This window comes from Spermophilus citellus (assembly GCF_964194105.1).
Source record: "Spermophilus citellus genome assembly, chromosome: 3".
NCBI lineage: Eukaryota > Metazoa > Chordata > Mammalia > Rodentia > Sciuridae > Spermophilus > Spermophilus citellus.
The window spans coordinates 102,892,846-102,907,504 of NC_138184.1; the positions used below are offsets into that span (position 1 = coordinate 102,892,846).

The 14,659-nt window shown below is 53.0% G+C and overlaps 1 protein-coding gene across 1 annotated transcript in view; it reads right to left on the reverse strand.

Annotated features, from left to right (window-relative positions):
• TMEM132D (transmembrane protein 132D) overlaps positions 1–9,075 on the reverse strand; it is a gene marked incomplete at both ends in the record, with an annotated part of 481,494 nt that extends 472,419 nt beyond the window's left edge. Inside the window, one exon of the mRNA XM_081288230.1 lies at positions 8,997–9,075. Within this exon, the coding sequence (XP_081144356.1) occupies positions 8,997–9,075 (79 nt within the window). The remainder of the gene's footprint in view (positions 1–8,996) is intronic.
• Positions 9,076–14,659: the final 5,584 nt, after the last annotated feature.

Here is a 14,659-nt window from a genome sequence, read left to right on the forward strand (position 1 = left end):
TGGGTCTTTGGCTCAACATTCCAGCAGCCTTGAGAGAGGGACACCCTGCTTGGCTAATCAGACAGCATCTATTGCCCCTCTGTCCACGGCACCACACCAAAATGCCCATAGAGGCCCCCTCCCCACATCTACATGAGTGACCTACGTGGTGTCCCGTGCCAGGCTCCCATCAGTACCCGTCCTTTCCAGTGACCTTCTTGGACTGAAGGAGCCAGGGCCTGATGTGCAGGCTTCTCTGGAGGCCAGGGCTCTCCACCTGCAGTAGCCATTGCAAGTCAGAGCACATGACCAACATAAGGCGGCAGACAAGCCTGAGGTCATGTGTACGGTCCACGCCTCAGTTTCCCCCACCTCATAGTGACCTTGTCAGGGAGGAGCTCAATACATACGTCTCAGCCCCGAGCCTAACTCACTGTGTTCACAACAGGTGCATAAACAGAGGAACCCTCTTAGTTACCTGCGACTTCCTCTGTGAAGATGAAAAACTAGAACTAAGTAGGTCCTGGGGCTGAGCCTGACTATTTTATGGATGTATCCAAGCATCAGGGCCTCTCGGGTTCTGAGAACGTCACACAAGGTCCCAGGGAAGAGCCTCCATTCCAAGTTAAAACACACACCTGTTGCTTTGATTCCGCTCCACCACAGTGACGCCGATCGGCAGGTCCCAGAGGCAGGGTCGCCTTCCCAGCTCACCAACCTGCATTTCCTACTGCACCTGCGGCGCATTCTCTGATCCTGCCAAGCCTCAAAGCCCAGCCTGCTCTCCGCACTGCCTGCCCACTAATGCTCCCACGTGGTCGGCTTGCTAAGCGCTCCTCGGGAGGAACTCCGGGTTTCCCTTCCGACATTGTCCTTCCGACACTGCCCTGTGCCATTGTATCATTTGGATGAAATTTTCCCCATGGAACAAATGAACAGTTTAATGAAAACACAAAACTGATGCTCTCGCTTGTGCTCAGGCTCCAGCCCCACCCACTTCCCTCTCTGGAAGCCAAAGCCGCCCTTGGGCCTGGGGTGTCCCAGGGTCCAGAACACTGGGGCCTGTGGCTCCCACTCCCCTCATCCTTAGACCCTGCTGCTCACCCTTCAGAAGGTCTTGCAGCCTCTGCTTGACATTCAACACTATGTGAGTGTTAAGACTTCTGATCTGTTTTCATACAACTGTGCTCTAAAAACAAAGATACCCTCCTGTTGGCGTGGGCTCCCACCCAAGGCCTGTGCCTCCATGCTCCCCTCTGAGTGCAGGGGCCGTGCTCCAGGTGTATGAGTGCTCCAGGAGGGCACCGGAAGCCTGCCTGCAGCAAACGAGCCAAAGTACAGCTGTTCTGAGGGAGAGGCATTCCCGGAGGGTCCTGCTTCCCCATGGGGTGCACCTGTGGTGCTCTGCCCAGGTCTTCTCTGCCCACCCTCTGAAGCTGCAGACACAGGGCCAGTCCTTCCTTAGAGTGGCCTCCTGCAGGTCAAAGCAGCCACTCTTTCTCCAAGTCAGATTCTCGGAGCTTCTTCAACCTGCTTCGTATTAGAGCTAAACTGCCCTCGCTCCTCGCTCCTGCACTGCCAGCCATGGCCAGGACCTGAGCCCAGGCTCACCCACAGCTCCAACCTTGGTCCTGTGGGTTACAATCCTGCCCCAGAGCACCTCAGACCCAAAGGCTCATCTGAGAAGGGCTGGGAGGAGACCCAGGAGGGTCTCGAGGGTGACCATCTGCCAGCGTGCCAGCTCCATAGCCCAGCTGGGCACAGTGCCCCCGGCATGTCTCAAGCCGGGCACAGCACCACCAACGTGTCTCAAAATCACTGGGGTGAGCACAGATCTTGGGCTCCAACATCAGTGGGCACAATACACATCTCTCCATTTTTACATAACAGACTATATTTCTATTTTCACTCATCCAATCGCAGAGGGAAGGCTCTGGGGAGACTGTGCCCCAGCAAGTCCAGGGACGGGATCTCAGTTCTCAGAGGGGCCACCACACTGAGGAGCCTGCTGGTTCCCTCAGCCACGAGAGCATCTGGGGCTCCGAGCGCACACTGGAGCCCCTGCCCGTCACCTCCTATACATATGTCCCCTGCCTCTTCTCAGGTGACGCGGGTGGGCTTCTTCCAAGTGTGTTTGGGGAATGGATCTAACACCTCTCGACCTCCCTATTTGTCAGGAAGGGACACAGAGCAGCCCAAAGACCCCCCCATGCTCCCTTCTAGAGGCTCCACCCCCATCTCCATCCCCATAAAGAAGAGAGGGGCCAAGGAAGCCCATGAACATTCCCTTCCAAGTCCTGCTCTGGGCTCCGGGCAGCTTCTGAAGTCAGCATTCTGATGCTCATGTCCTGTGCTTTCCACCTCAGTGACAGGCAGTGGCTGTCACCTGGTGCACGTGCCTAGAGAGAAGGCCTACAGGGACACAAGGTGGGGGCAAGTAAGGTAACATGGGCAGGCAGGGGCAAGAGCAATGTCCCAAGAGGTGTCACATACCCTCTGAAGCCCCTCTAGCTAGGACAACTTCTGGGCTCCCCCTTCCACCACCCACACAGCTGTCCTGGTCCATGATTTCAGCAGAAATGAGGAGCAGTGAAATCTAACTGACCGCTGCCTCGAGGAGGGAGTGCCGAGAGTCCCATCAACACGAGAACTTAATGCCACTCTCATGAAAAAATAATGCCACCAAGAACTCCCTGCAACCGCTCATCCTCGCAAATGGACGCCCAAGTCTCTTTCCATTTATATACTTGAGACGGAGACAGGCAGGCAGAGAGGGGCGGAGTGGATAATTAAATCCTCTTTCCAAGATGGTCTTTACCTCCGCTGCTCTCACCCCCTCCCCGTTCTGAAAACACACTCTGGAATCTGTTCGCCCACATCTGCCACGTGTCTGTATTCAGTCCCAGGACCTTCCTCCAGGCTGACCCTCAGCTTCTGGGGAGCAGGGGGCAGAGCCTGGGCATTATGGGCACATGAACGGACCCCGCACGCCAGCCTTCAAGACGCCTGGTGTCTCGCTGCTGGATCGTCCCTTATTTCTTGCTACAGCAGATTTTTGAAATGACAAAGTCACATAAAAATATTCTGAGTCCTTGGCCTCATTTCACAACAACTCCAAGCTGGTTTCCCTTCTCTCGCTGGAACCCCCACAGTCTTCTTCCCATAAGTCCCTCAGGCTGGCCGTCTGGCATCCAGAGCCGAGCTCCATGTGTTCACAGGACCCGTGTTCTCCTCTGCAAGTCGGAGTCACACTTCCCTGTCTTCACTCACCACCTTCCCCCGGCCTCCTTCACGATTCCCCAGTGGCCACTGAAGAGCCAGCTACTCTTTTACTCCTGAGGGCCACCTCTTGTCTTGAGCTGCCCAAGACCCCTGAGTGTCAGTGAAGTGTGTGGATAAATATACCCACGAGCTGCCGTTCATCAGGCACATCTGCAAATCCTTCAAGTGGCCTGGCCCAGGAGACCCCAAACACATCCCACACTGTCAGGTGAACGCACAGCATCCCTGGAATTAAAATCTGTATTTTAGTCCCTTCAGGTGTTAGTCCAGTTCCTGCTGAGAAAATCAAACAGGAAATCTGCGGACCCCCTGGCCCACCCATACTGAGTGTCTCCACCACTGGGCTCTGAGCGGACTCTAAGTGGGAGACCCATCTTCTCCACCCCCAGCAGGCCGGGCTCCATGGGCTCCTGCCTGGCAAATGGGTACCCTTAGATATGACACCATCGCCACTGTGTGCAGCCTGGCTAACAGGTGAGTTGTGGTGCCCGGGCTCAGCCTCCACCCTCCTCAGGTCTTGGACGAGGTATGCAGTTTCTCTGAGCCTCAACCTCGATGTCCCACTGGTTTATCTGCACACTCAAAAAACTCATCTGCATAAATCTCTCCGCACAGTGCCTGACATGCAATAACCACTCAAAAAATTAGCTGTTATTATCATGGAGCAAAGCATCTCCTGCCGCACTTGGAATTACGGGAAAAGACAGCATTAGGCCATTTTCCTGTCAGGCAGACATTCTTCAGGCAATACGTTACACTCTTAAGCACACTTAAAATTTTTATTGTACCTTTGCAATGTCCAAAGTGCTATGCTAAATAGGAAGAATCAAAGATAGGAAGGAAAATAAACATCGGTTGCCTCGAGGTGAACTGGAAATTTTGGAGAACATTTACAAAGTAGTTTGAAAATGTTACCCCTGGGGGTGGCTGTAAAATGCCCCTTACCTCCACAGGATGCTCTCATGTGAGTCACAGGAAACCATGAGTGTCCCTGACCTTGTTTGGAAGTGAAAATTAGGACTAACTGAAGAAGGGACTAACTGGACAAGGGGACTGCCCAATGGTGTGAATTGGTTCTAACTGCAATCCACCCAGCCTCCCCAAAGGCCAGAGAAGATGCACACACAGCGGCACTCAGAGGGGCAGGGAGACTGCAGAGCAGCCCTGCAGGTAGACTGAGTGGCCACAAGCCAAGGAATGCTGGCAGCTGCCAGAGCTGCAGAAGGCAGGAAAGATCCCCCTCCCACAGACGACTTGGGCTCAGCCCAGTGTAGGGAAGTGGGCCCACTGGCCTCCAGAACTTGTGTTGTTTTAAGTCCTCGTGTCTGTGGCCATTTGCCATAGCAGCATGGGAAACTTATATACCCTCTGATTTAAAGTCACTCTGTCCTGTTTCTATTACTTAACACAGACCTAGCTGCTCACAAAGCCCATGAAGCAGTGACCACCACATTTATCATCTAGCTGGACAATTCTAAGGAAGCAGTGGGTGCTGACCCCTGTCCACCCCATCTCTAGCCACCTCTGGTCCTCTCCCTCACACAACAGCATCCCCCCCCAACTCCTTCAGCCCAGCCACCCGGACAGGCACCTGTTCTCATCCTCTTTGTACATCCCCCACTGACCACTGCACCTCCCTCTACCTGTCCTCCAGGTAATGCCCCTGTCTTTCCCTGATGTTCCAGTCAAACACTGGCAGTCCTGCCTCCAGAGACGCTCTGCCACTCTAAGCACACAGCACAGGGGTCAGCACACCTCTCCTCTCTTGTGCACATGACATTTTTCTGTCTCCTCCACAGACTGCAAGCTCTGTGAGGGCGGTAACCATACCTTTTTGGATTTTCTCCTCATTACTATATTCTCTGTGCTCAGCACAGCATAAGGGCACATTGTGGTCAGAAGAGAGGGGTCATTATAAAATAGCAAAGGGAGATGGAACCAGAAGAGAAAAGGAAGAGGGGACTGCTGAACATGGAACCACCCAGGTTTGTGCTTACAACTTAAAACAGTGGAGCAATGACTTGTGGCACTTTGAAATCCAGACAATTGACTATGTGGAGCTTCCCCAGCCGGTGGGGCCCTGGACAGCCTGACCCCATGTCTTCAAAACACCTGAAGGTAATTTCTGCCTTTTCTGTGGTCTCTGAAAACACACAACCTTCCATACTGGATGGATGGATGGATAAATGGATGGATGAATGGATGGATGAATGGATGGATGGAGGAATGGATGAGTGAGTGGGTGGGTGGATGGATGAATGTATGGATGAATGGGTGGGTGGATAGATGGATGGATAGGTGGGTGGGTGAGTGGGTGGACGGATGGATGAATGGATGAGTGGGTGGATGGATGGATGGATGGATGATGGATAGATGGATGGATGGACAGGTGGGTGGGTAGGTGGATGATGGATGAATGGATGAGTGGGTGGGTGGGTGGATGGATGGGTGAGTGGGTGGGTGGGTGGGTGGATGGATGGGTGAGTGGGTAGGTGGATAGATGGATGAATGTGTGGGTGGGTAGGTAGATGAGTATATGGATGCATAGATGAGAAGATGGATATATGATTCATAAATGATGACTTGGAAATACAGGCAATGTAAGATTCTACAATAATATATTTTTGGAATATTTGTTTTGTTTATTCATTTTTTTCCTTGGGTCTTGAAAATAGAACTCAATTAAACATCTCAAACTTGGAATTCTTCATTTCTGTGCATATAAGTACTTTCAATAAAGTGATATTTTTAACTCCTTAATTCACAAAAGCTGAATTTAGCGGTCTCTCCATTCCCCAGCCTTTTAATTTTGACAGGGTATGAATGTGAGCAATGAAGTTGCACATATGTGCATGCGCACACGCACGTGCACACACACACACACACACACACTTCCTCCTGGTATTTTTTGCTGCCCTAAAAAGTCCTGAACCCTAGTAAAGGTGCCACTATAAACTGAAGCTCTCTCTGTCCCCTCTCTGTGGGAGAATTATACAAGTGGACCCAGGAGAGAAGCTCTGTGCACGGAAGCCCTCGGCACAGGATGAGAAGTCCCTGCCCAGGAGGCCTGGGACAGGTGCCACAACTTTTTTCCCTGATTGCAGGTCCCTGAGCTTCTGCTTGTCACTAGAATTTGGCTGAGAAGGGTGCATGCAGGGAAGATGGCCACGGCAGCCTAAGGTGATGACCTTCCTGCTCTGTGTCTAAATACCACCTTGCTCTCTGCTCATCTCCATCTTCCCACTGAACCTTCTTCTTGGTTTACCCTCCTGTCATCTGCCTCTACCCAGGAAGCCCACAGAGAAGCACTAACCATCTGCCACCTGCACATCCGAGATCTACAGCAACTCCCAACACCAACCAGCACTTGAAGTGAGACGCAAGCTCTCAGCAAATTAATCAATGGCTGTTCTCCACATGAGTTTGGGGCCACGTGACAAGGGGTTGGTAAAACTTTCTTTTTCATACCACTGCTCCTAGGTCCCAAGGAGACAGACGTACAAGAAATGACATTTTATCTGTATTTGTATTTTTAAGACAGCTAGATGAGGGTAGGTTTGCCCTATGACTAATCATTTTCTGCTCATGGAATTTAAGCAGGCATCAAATCCAAGGGTGCTAGCCTGGTGTCCAAATGCACACTCTGTTTTACCCAAGAATTCTTATTTGGAATGCACAGAGACACAGGGGTAAAACTGGTATCATGCAGGAGCATGTGTTTAATAACTGACAACAGCAATCCCTACCTTTCATCCAGTGCCAGATGAATTAGGTGTTTTAGAGTGTGTGCATTTACTTCTGACCAGAACCCTGTTAAATATGGCCAACACTTGATTTCAGGCTTGTCAGAGCTCTCAAGTGGCCACAGAATCTCAGAGGGGAAGGAATCAGAACGTGCTGGGGAAGGACTGGCCTACCCTGGTTTGATGAGCAATGCCTGCACCGTGAAGTTCCACGTTACCCAATTTCACAATATTAACTTGCCCGTGTTCTCTGGCACCGTGTACATGATCACTGAATTCCTACCATGTGCTTGGCTGCGCTGAGCACAGTGGGAAGTCCCCATACAACCGAGTCACTCTTGAACTGTCTGGCTGAGTTGAGTTCTCTACAATCAACAGACGGAAGTTATCATCTGCTGCATTTATACTGTCACCCAGAAGCTGATTTCTGGCCATTTAGAAAAAAGGCTTACACGTTTACAGAAAATCACTTGGGGAAGTTTTCAGCGTTTCCACTTGGAAAAGTTCAGACGTATCCAGGAAATTCAACTCTCTCACACTGCCTGGTCTAATCGATCTGAAAGGGAACTGCGTAACAACACAGCTGACAGGTCATCTTTGCAAAGCTACCCTGTGCCTTTCTTCACAAAACCTTGTTACTGCAGCATGAAAGCAGAGACACCTATTCTTATTATAAAACCCAGTGACCACCAGTAAAGAACTTGCCTCCTGGCCATTCTTGCCAGCCAGGCTGTGGCATGGGGAGGAGTATTTTAAGCCTCGTGTCAGCCTGGATTGGATTCATGGAATTCACCAACCTCTCCTCTAGTTTCCTGTGTACAGCATAACTCTCACTAGCTCTGGTCATCAGGATTGTTCTAACACATAATTGAGAGACCCGAGTCCATTTCAGCTGCACTTGAGAAGACAGTGGAGTGGATGAACATAAGATGTTCTTTCTTAATGGGAGCAGCACAAAAGCCCAGCGGGTGAACTGTCTAGATCTACCTGATCCAAAGCCACAGAGCCTCCTGATACTGGGAAAACCCAGGGAACAGAAAATTCATGTAATTGAAACACTCAATGTGTGGTAACTGACTCTGAAGTTTCTAAGAGAGATCTCACCCTGAAAATAATCATAGAAAAACATGTTTACAGGGTTTTTTCAGATCACGCTTTAGACTGATAAATATCTCCACTTTCTCCCAATATGTGCTTCTGCAGGAAAGGGGCACTTGAAGGGGCAAACCTCACACAGACAGAGTCCCAATCAATAAGAGAAAAAATTGCTGGTCCTCTCTACAATCTGCTCTGAGTATCAAACAATTTCTCTGCAAACAATTAAGGTCCCGAGGTTTCAAACTCACAGTCAGGGATGCTGAGAGCCGAGAGAGATGGATGGGTCAGGCCCTGCTGGGAACTCGGGACCCAGGTTGCAGTTAACCTCTCCCTGGATGCTGCTCCCCAGGCACCCCAGGAAGGTGCCTGTGGGGACCTGGTGCTGAAACCTCTGTGTGGGCTGGGCAGAGGAACTCCAGACCCTTTCTTCAGAGCTGACCCTAAGCCCTATTTTTAGCAGCCTCAGGTGTACTAAATGGAATACCCATATGATAAGACTTTTCCAAAATTATTTCTAAACAGGTGCCAGCAGAGAAGTCAACTCCAAATCCCAGGATCTTCCAGGTCATTTCAGTTCCCCTTTCCTGTCCTGGGGTCAGCACTCTGGCAGCCACCTTCTCTATCAAGGGCCTTACAACCCCCTGTCTTACTGTCCTCTGGCAACAACCTTCAATTCCCTCGGGTTCCTTTGCTGTCTCCCCCATGGTATCCTAGCCAGGTCCTCCAGGGGAAGGACCTGCAGCCGAGGGACGGCTGAGCATGTCCCCTGCCACACGCCTGCACACACACACCGCGCACATCCACGCCCTCGCTCCCTGCCGCCCACAACCCGGCACTCTCCCACATGCACTCCAGGCAAAGTTAGTCCCAGGCCCAAGGTGGCGGGGTCCTCACCTTTGGAGAAAAGGGCGGTCAGGCTGATGAGCACGGGGGACCAAAGGTGCCACAGCATTCCCATCTCACTGGGGCACATCCTGGAGCCCCGGAATGAAGATTTTCAGCTTCCCTGACACCGTCTAGGTAAGAACAGACGTCGCCAAACCCCTGGAGGACCGGAGCCGGGCTGGATGGCGAAGCGCAGGCGGCTAGGGTCTGGAGCAGCCCCGGCGCCCTGCGCTCTCCTCCTGATTGTCCATCTCCTGGCCGGGAGGCGACCACCGCGCGGGCTCTGGAGTTGCTCTCCGGAGTCCAACACCCGCAGGAAGCCCCACCCCCTCTTTCACCCCCACCGGGATATTTTTTTTTTAATGTTTAATCCACGAGGGGTTTTTCCTTTCCTGTTTACCCAAGTGAAGAGGGGCTGCCGGTGGCCCAGGCAGGGCGCCTCCCGGCGCAGGGCTGGCAGCGGACCGGCTGGTGGCCCCGGGCTGGCTAGCGGCCGCGGGGGCGGTGGTCCCGGAAGCCGGGCTGAAGAGCCCTGGGTTCAGGCAGAAGAGGCACGGAGGCCCCGGGGCGGGTGGCCCTGTGCGCGGGGCGGCTGGGGGCGCCCTGGCACGCAGCCCCCATCCTGGGCGGCCGCCGCGCCCCGGGGCTCGTGCTGCGCGTCCTCGCGCCCAAAGTTTGGTGGGTGCAGCTGCCCCCGAGCCGCCCCTCGGCCCGGCAGCCGCCCCGCCGGGCCCGGGCTTGCGGGGCTCTACGCGCGCCGAGCGCACGGCAGACTCCACAGACGCTCGGCTCCAGCCGGCGACCGGGGGAGGCGCGCCAGATGTGCGCGGAGGAGGAACCGCTGGCTCGGGGACGCGGCTGTGCGCCGCAGCTGCCGCCCGCCAGCCGGCGCGGTGGCCCCGCTCCACAAAGACTGCATCCGGAGCGCTGGCGATCGCGACAGTGCCAGGTGCGTGTTGGGGGTTTTGCCTTAAAAATTTGTCTTTTTTTTAAAAAGCCCCACCCTTTCAGAGTGACAGCTGTGAGCCCCAATCCGCAAAGTAAGTCCCACCTCCCGTGGTCCCCGCCCCCGCCCTCTGTCGCCCTCGCTGCATGTGCAAACAGGAGAGGGTTGTTGGGAGGTGGTGGACACCCGGCGGAAGGCAAGGAGAGAGCCGCCCCCTCCTCAATGCAGGTTCTAGAAGGTCCATGGCTCAGCTTCTTCCCAGAACCTGGGGTTACCAGAAGGTCCCTGGCCTGTGGGAAGCTGCTGACCCTCGCTAGGCATGAGCACGTGGATGGCTGGAGGGGCCCTCGCCACGCCCTAGATGTCTCCCAGTGATCTCTGCATGAGGAAGCCTGTGACCCCTGAGGTCACCATCCTAGAATGAACTCGAGTCAGCGTCCCTAGAAGAATTCCATCCTGACCCCCAAGCTGGCCCACTGGGAGCAGGAACCAGAAAGTGGGGAGGAGGCTGCCCCAGGAGAGGAAAGACACGGTGGTTCCCTGATCCCTTCCTGAATGACTCAGACACCCAATCCAAGATCCCTAGGCACCCTCTTATGACTTCCAGCCTGAGGACTGCTCTGCTTGGTGGGAGCCTTGGAATTAAACAGAGCAGTAATCAGAGAGAGCAGAGGAAAGCTCTGTGGATCTCTAAAGACTCTTAAACCAGCCAAGTCAAACCAGATCCAGGTAAAACTGGGTCACCACAGCTGGACACTGGCACAGGACTGTTACCCCTGTTACTCAGGAGGCTGAGGCAGGAGGACCCAGGCCAGCCTGGGCAACTTAGTGCCACCCTGTCTCAAGATAAGAAAATAAAGGGAAGGAGGGAACAGGGTCACCACCATCAGGCTAAGGGAGAAACAGACATTTGATTGTACATGCCTCAGTTGCAAAAATATACCAAAGCTTTAAGAGGTTTTAGCTTTCAGAGTTTCAAGGAGGATCAGAGAAGCCAGGGCTGTTCTCCAGAAATTGTCTTTCTGAGTGTCTCCCTTTGAGATGTGCACGGCTCCTTACCCTACATGTATTTTTCTGAATGTCTATCTGTCTCTTTTGTTTAGTTCTTGAACTTGCTTTTTAATTTGTGTCTTTCTCCTATAACATTCGGGAGACCTGAGACTTCAGAGACCCTCAGAGGTTGTCTGTTTGGTGGTTTCTGACATTTGAGCCAGCATCAGCAGCTTGTTAAAACCAGGCCTGCTGGGCCCATCCCCAGTGCTGACACGGGGGCCCAGGTGAGACTCAAAGCCGCGCTCTTGACAGGTCCATGCAGTGTGGCTGCTTATGTCAGGACGGGATCTGGGAACCAGAAGCTTTGGCCCTCGTGGGGATCTTCGCCCCCACCTCTTCCACCTGACGAAGGGAATCTGAGGTTTGTTTCCTGCGTCATTTCACCAGGGCTCTGGGTGGCAGAGCCTATGTGCCCCTCATGCCTAATCCAGGTCCTGTATTTTTCACTGTGCACCTAAGTCTATTTTAAGGCATTTCTCAGATTTATTGATTAGAAATTAATGGCCCCTGTGCTTTATTAAAAACAATGTTTTTATAACTCAAACTGTGTCATTTGTCCTGAATGTCATCATGCCTTTTTCTTTTCCAGTTGGTTGCCACACAGGATTTCTCAATGTCCTTAAGATAAAAAGTGACTGCCTGATTCTAGCTCCAAACTGTTAGACTGCCTAAACTGTTAGACTATTTCTTCATTATGCATCGTTGACGAGACAGAAGTTTTCTCTACTTTTTGGTGTGGAAGCTTTTTTGGGAAGCCGCTACTCTGGATACCTGATCTGTGGCTAAAATAAGATGTAAGAATTGCTCCCCACTCCCTGGGCTTGCACGGCCAATCCTCTTTGGGTAATTAGCATGACTAATTGTGGGTCAGGCCGTTCCTTAGAAAGAACTGGAGAAGTTTTGAGGCCCATGAAGTTCTTGGCTGCAGCCCCCAACTCTGAGACAACTTCCCAACAGAATCACCTGCCTTGTCTTGCTCAAGTTAATTGTAAGAAATTTGCCTTCCTCCACGAATATGCACTTCATCTGCAGGGCCATAAATCAATTTGTGAGCCTAATTTTGTCGGTAATTAAATAGCACTAATTGTTCATGCTGTGTGGATGGGCCTTTACACCAGACAGTTTTATTGTTGTTTTCCAATCAGATAAAAATATTCTCCATAGCAGTTTCAAGAGATACCAACTTTGTTCAGGAGCTGGTGCAGATTGCCAAAGGGCCTGTGTCCCTGTGCCTCTGCTGGGACTCACAAGTGGAAAAGAGCACCACTGGTGGGCTCCCAGATGCTCCTAGGTGCTCACAGGTGGAGCACTGTGTAAACCCACCCATTCTCTCCCTGTCTTCCCAAATGCACCCGGAAGAGGCCCAACCCACTGTGAGCAATTTTTGAACAAGTGCAAAATCCTTGTTTTTAAAACCAAGAGGTAGCACTTCCTGTGCCGACTGCCTAGCTAGGATTCATGGGCGTTTCAGTGATTCTTCACATTCTGTGCATTTGCACCCCCCTTACTCCAATGGTGTCCCTTTCTGAATCAGGCGTGTGCTTTCCTGAGACTTGGGGCGTGCTCAGTCTCTCTGGCACAGGTGCTCACCATCTTCTCTCCACTACATGACTACAGGATGAGAAATGGAGTTTTGGGAAACCTTGGGCTGGGGGAGCCCTGCCAGCGGAGTCCCCCTGAGGACACAGGAGGCCATTTTTTCACACTCCCTTTCTTCTCAATGTCCCAAATTTCTTGAAATGGCCAGGAAGTACACAGCCCAGATCAAACATCTCTCGTGGAGAGTGGGAGCTGCATTCTGACGTCAGTGTACTGTGGCTAGGAGAGACGCCACATGCCTTTCTAGTAAGACCAGGAGACACAGGATTATCCCTCCAGAGACAGTACCTCGGGGTCCACCCAACACCTTGAGTGACCATGCAGACGGTCTCCCCAGTAGCTGCCGTTCTCTCCCGAGCACTGGAAGGACTGTACTTGGCCAACCAAATGTGAGAAAAATGGGGAGGGTCACTTTGAAGGTGGGCAGTGAAAAGCCACCTGAGTGTCTCCACTCTATCTGTCCCTGCCCTGGGAGCCAAGCCAACCATGTGTTCAAGATGGCGCAGCTGCTGTAGGTTGGTGGTGCCCCTCAGCCCACAGCCAGCGCATGTGTGTAGGGCAAAGCCCCTGCCAGTCCACGCAGGACATGCTCAGGGGAAATTCATTCTGACTGTGCTGTCACCAAACTTCTGGGTCACCACACTCTAAGCCAGACCATTCTTTTAACCTCTTCCATCTTCCCTGCCTCCCAGAATGCCAGGTTACTTGCCGTTTCCCAGGGGCCCCAGGTGACCCTGGAGAAACACTGTCCTTCACAAAGATCAACAGGCTGCCTGCTCTCGTTGCTGGGTGGTGGATCAATGTGGAAGGTCCAGCAGGTGGTGAGGGGTCTTCTTTGAAGCTCTCCCCTGGGCCTCCTCAGACACCCCTGCTCCTTGGCCTCTGGCCCATCTGTCCACTGTGTTCCACAGCCAGGGGTGGGGATGCCCTGGGAGGTCTGGACACACTGCCTGCAAGGAGCGTTCCTGGGGGTCTTACTCGATGCTCAGGGGGAGCCTGGGCTCCCTGGACCCACTTCTCTGCCTGCTAGGAACAGCCAGGCCGCACCCTGGCTTCTGGCATTGAGGGGGTCATGGTTTGGTTGTGGCCAAGAGAATGTGGGTGGGCATGGCCCTCCAAGCTCTCCTGTCCACATTTGCCAGCAGCCGTCACCAATACAGGGGAACACCAGGCCCTCCCGCATGGCAGAGGGGCAGCAGGAAGGGGTCCCTCCGACAGGAGGAACTTCTTCTGCACTGGTCTTTGGGATAGCAAGAAATAAGATGGTATGAAGGTGAGAAGGGTGGGGTTTGTGACAAGGAATACCCTCACCACTCAGCATCTGTCCATCTCCCCACTGCTCCATGGGAAGTAGGGCTGGGATAGAACTAAGGTGTAAACCCCACACACACACCCAAGACTGGAGCACAGGAAGCACCTGCAGCCCTCACAGGAGAGTGGTTTGTGCTGCCATGAGGGCTCTACAGCAGCCACCACCCACTGAGAGATGGCCAAGTGCTCTGGCTACCCTAGCGGCATGGAGTGAAGGGTGTGGAACACTTGGTGACCTTCAAGAGCTTGTACTGACTTATTGGGGTCTTTAAAGTACATTGCGTGAGCGAAACCTGGAGCCTCAAGAAGAGAGCACATCTGAAGTCCAGGGAGCCAAGCAGGGTGGGAGTCCAGACAGGGGCCTTAGCAGGAGGCAGAAGACGCAGGGCCTCCTCCAGGCTCAGGAAGCCAGAGGAAAGCTTCAAGCAGGGGGTCAGAGGAATGACTGACATTTTAGAAGCGCCCTTAAAGGTCCAAGTTCCATTCGTGCGTCGGAGGCAGGGCAAACATGAGCTCATCTGGAGCAGACCTCCCACACTGGGACCCCTGCTCCTGCTGTCTCCAGGGCCACCAACAGGCCTCTGTGTGCACGGCTGGGTGAGGGTAGCTGCTGTGCTAGTGGTCAGCCCCAGAGCCTCCACCAGAGATGGCCGTGAGTGCCCAGAGCAGCCTGTCCACGTCCCAGGCTTAGTCTTCTCTTGGCCCATTCTGCCCTCTAACCTGTGACCTTTCTGCCTTAAGACCACTTCTGCTCATGCCTCAT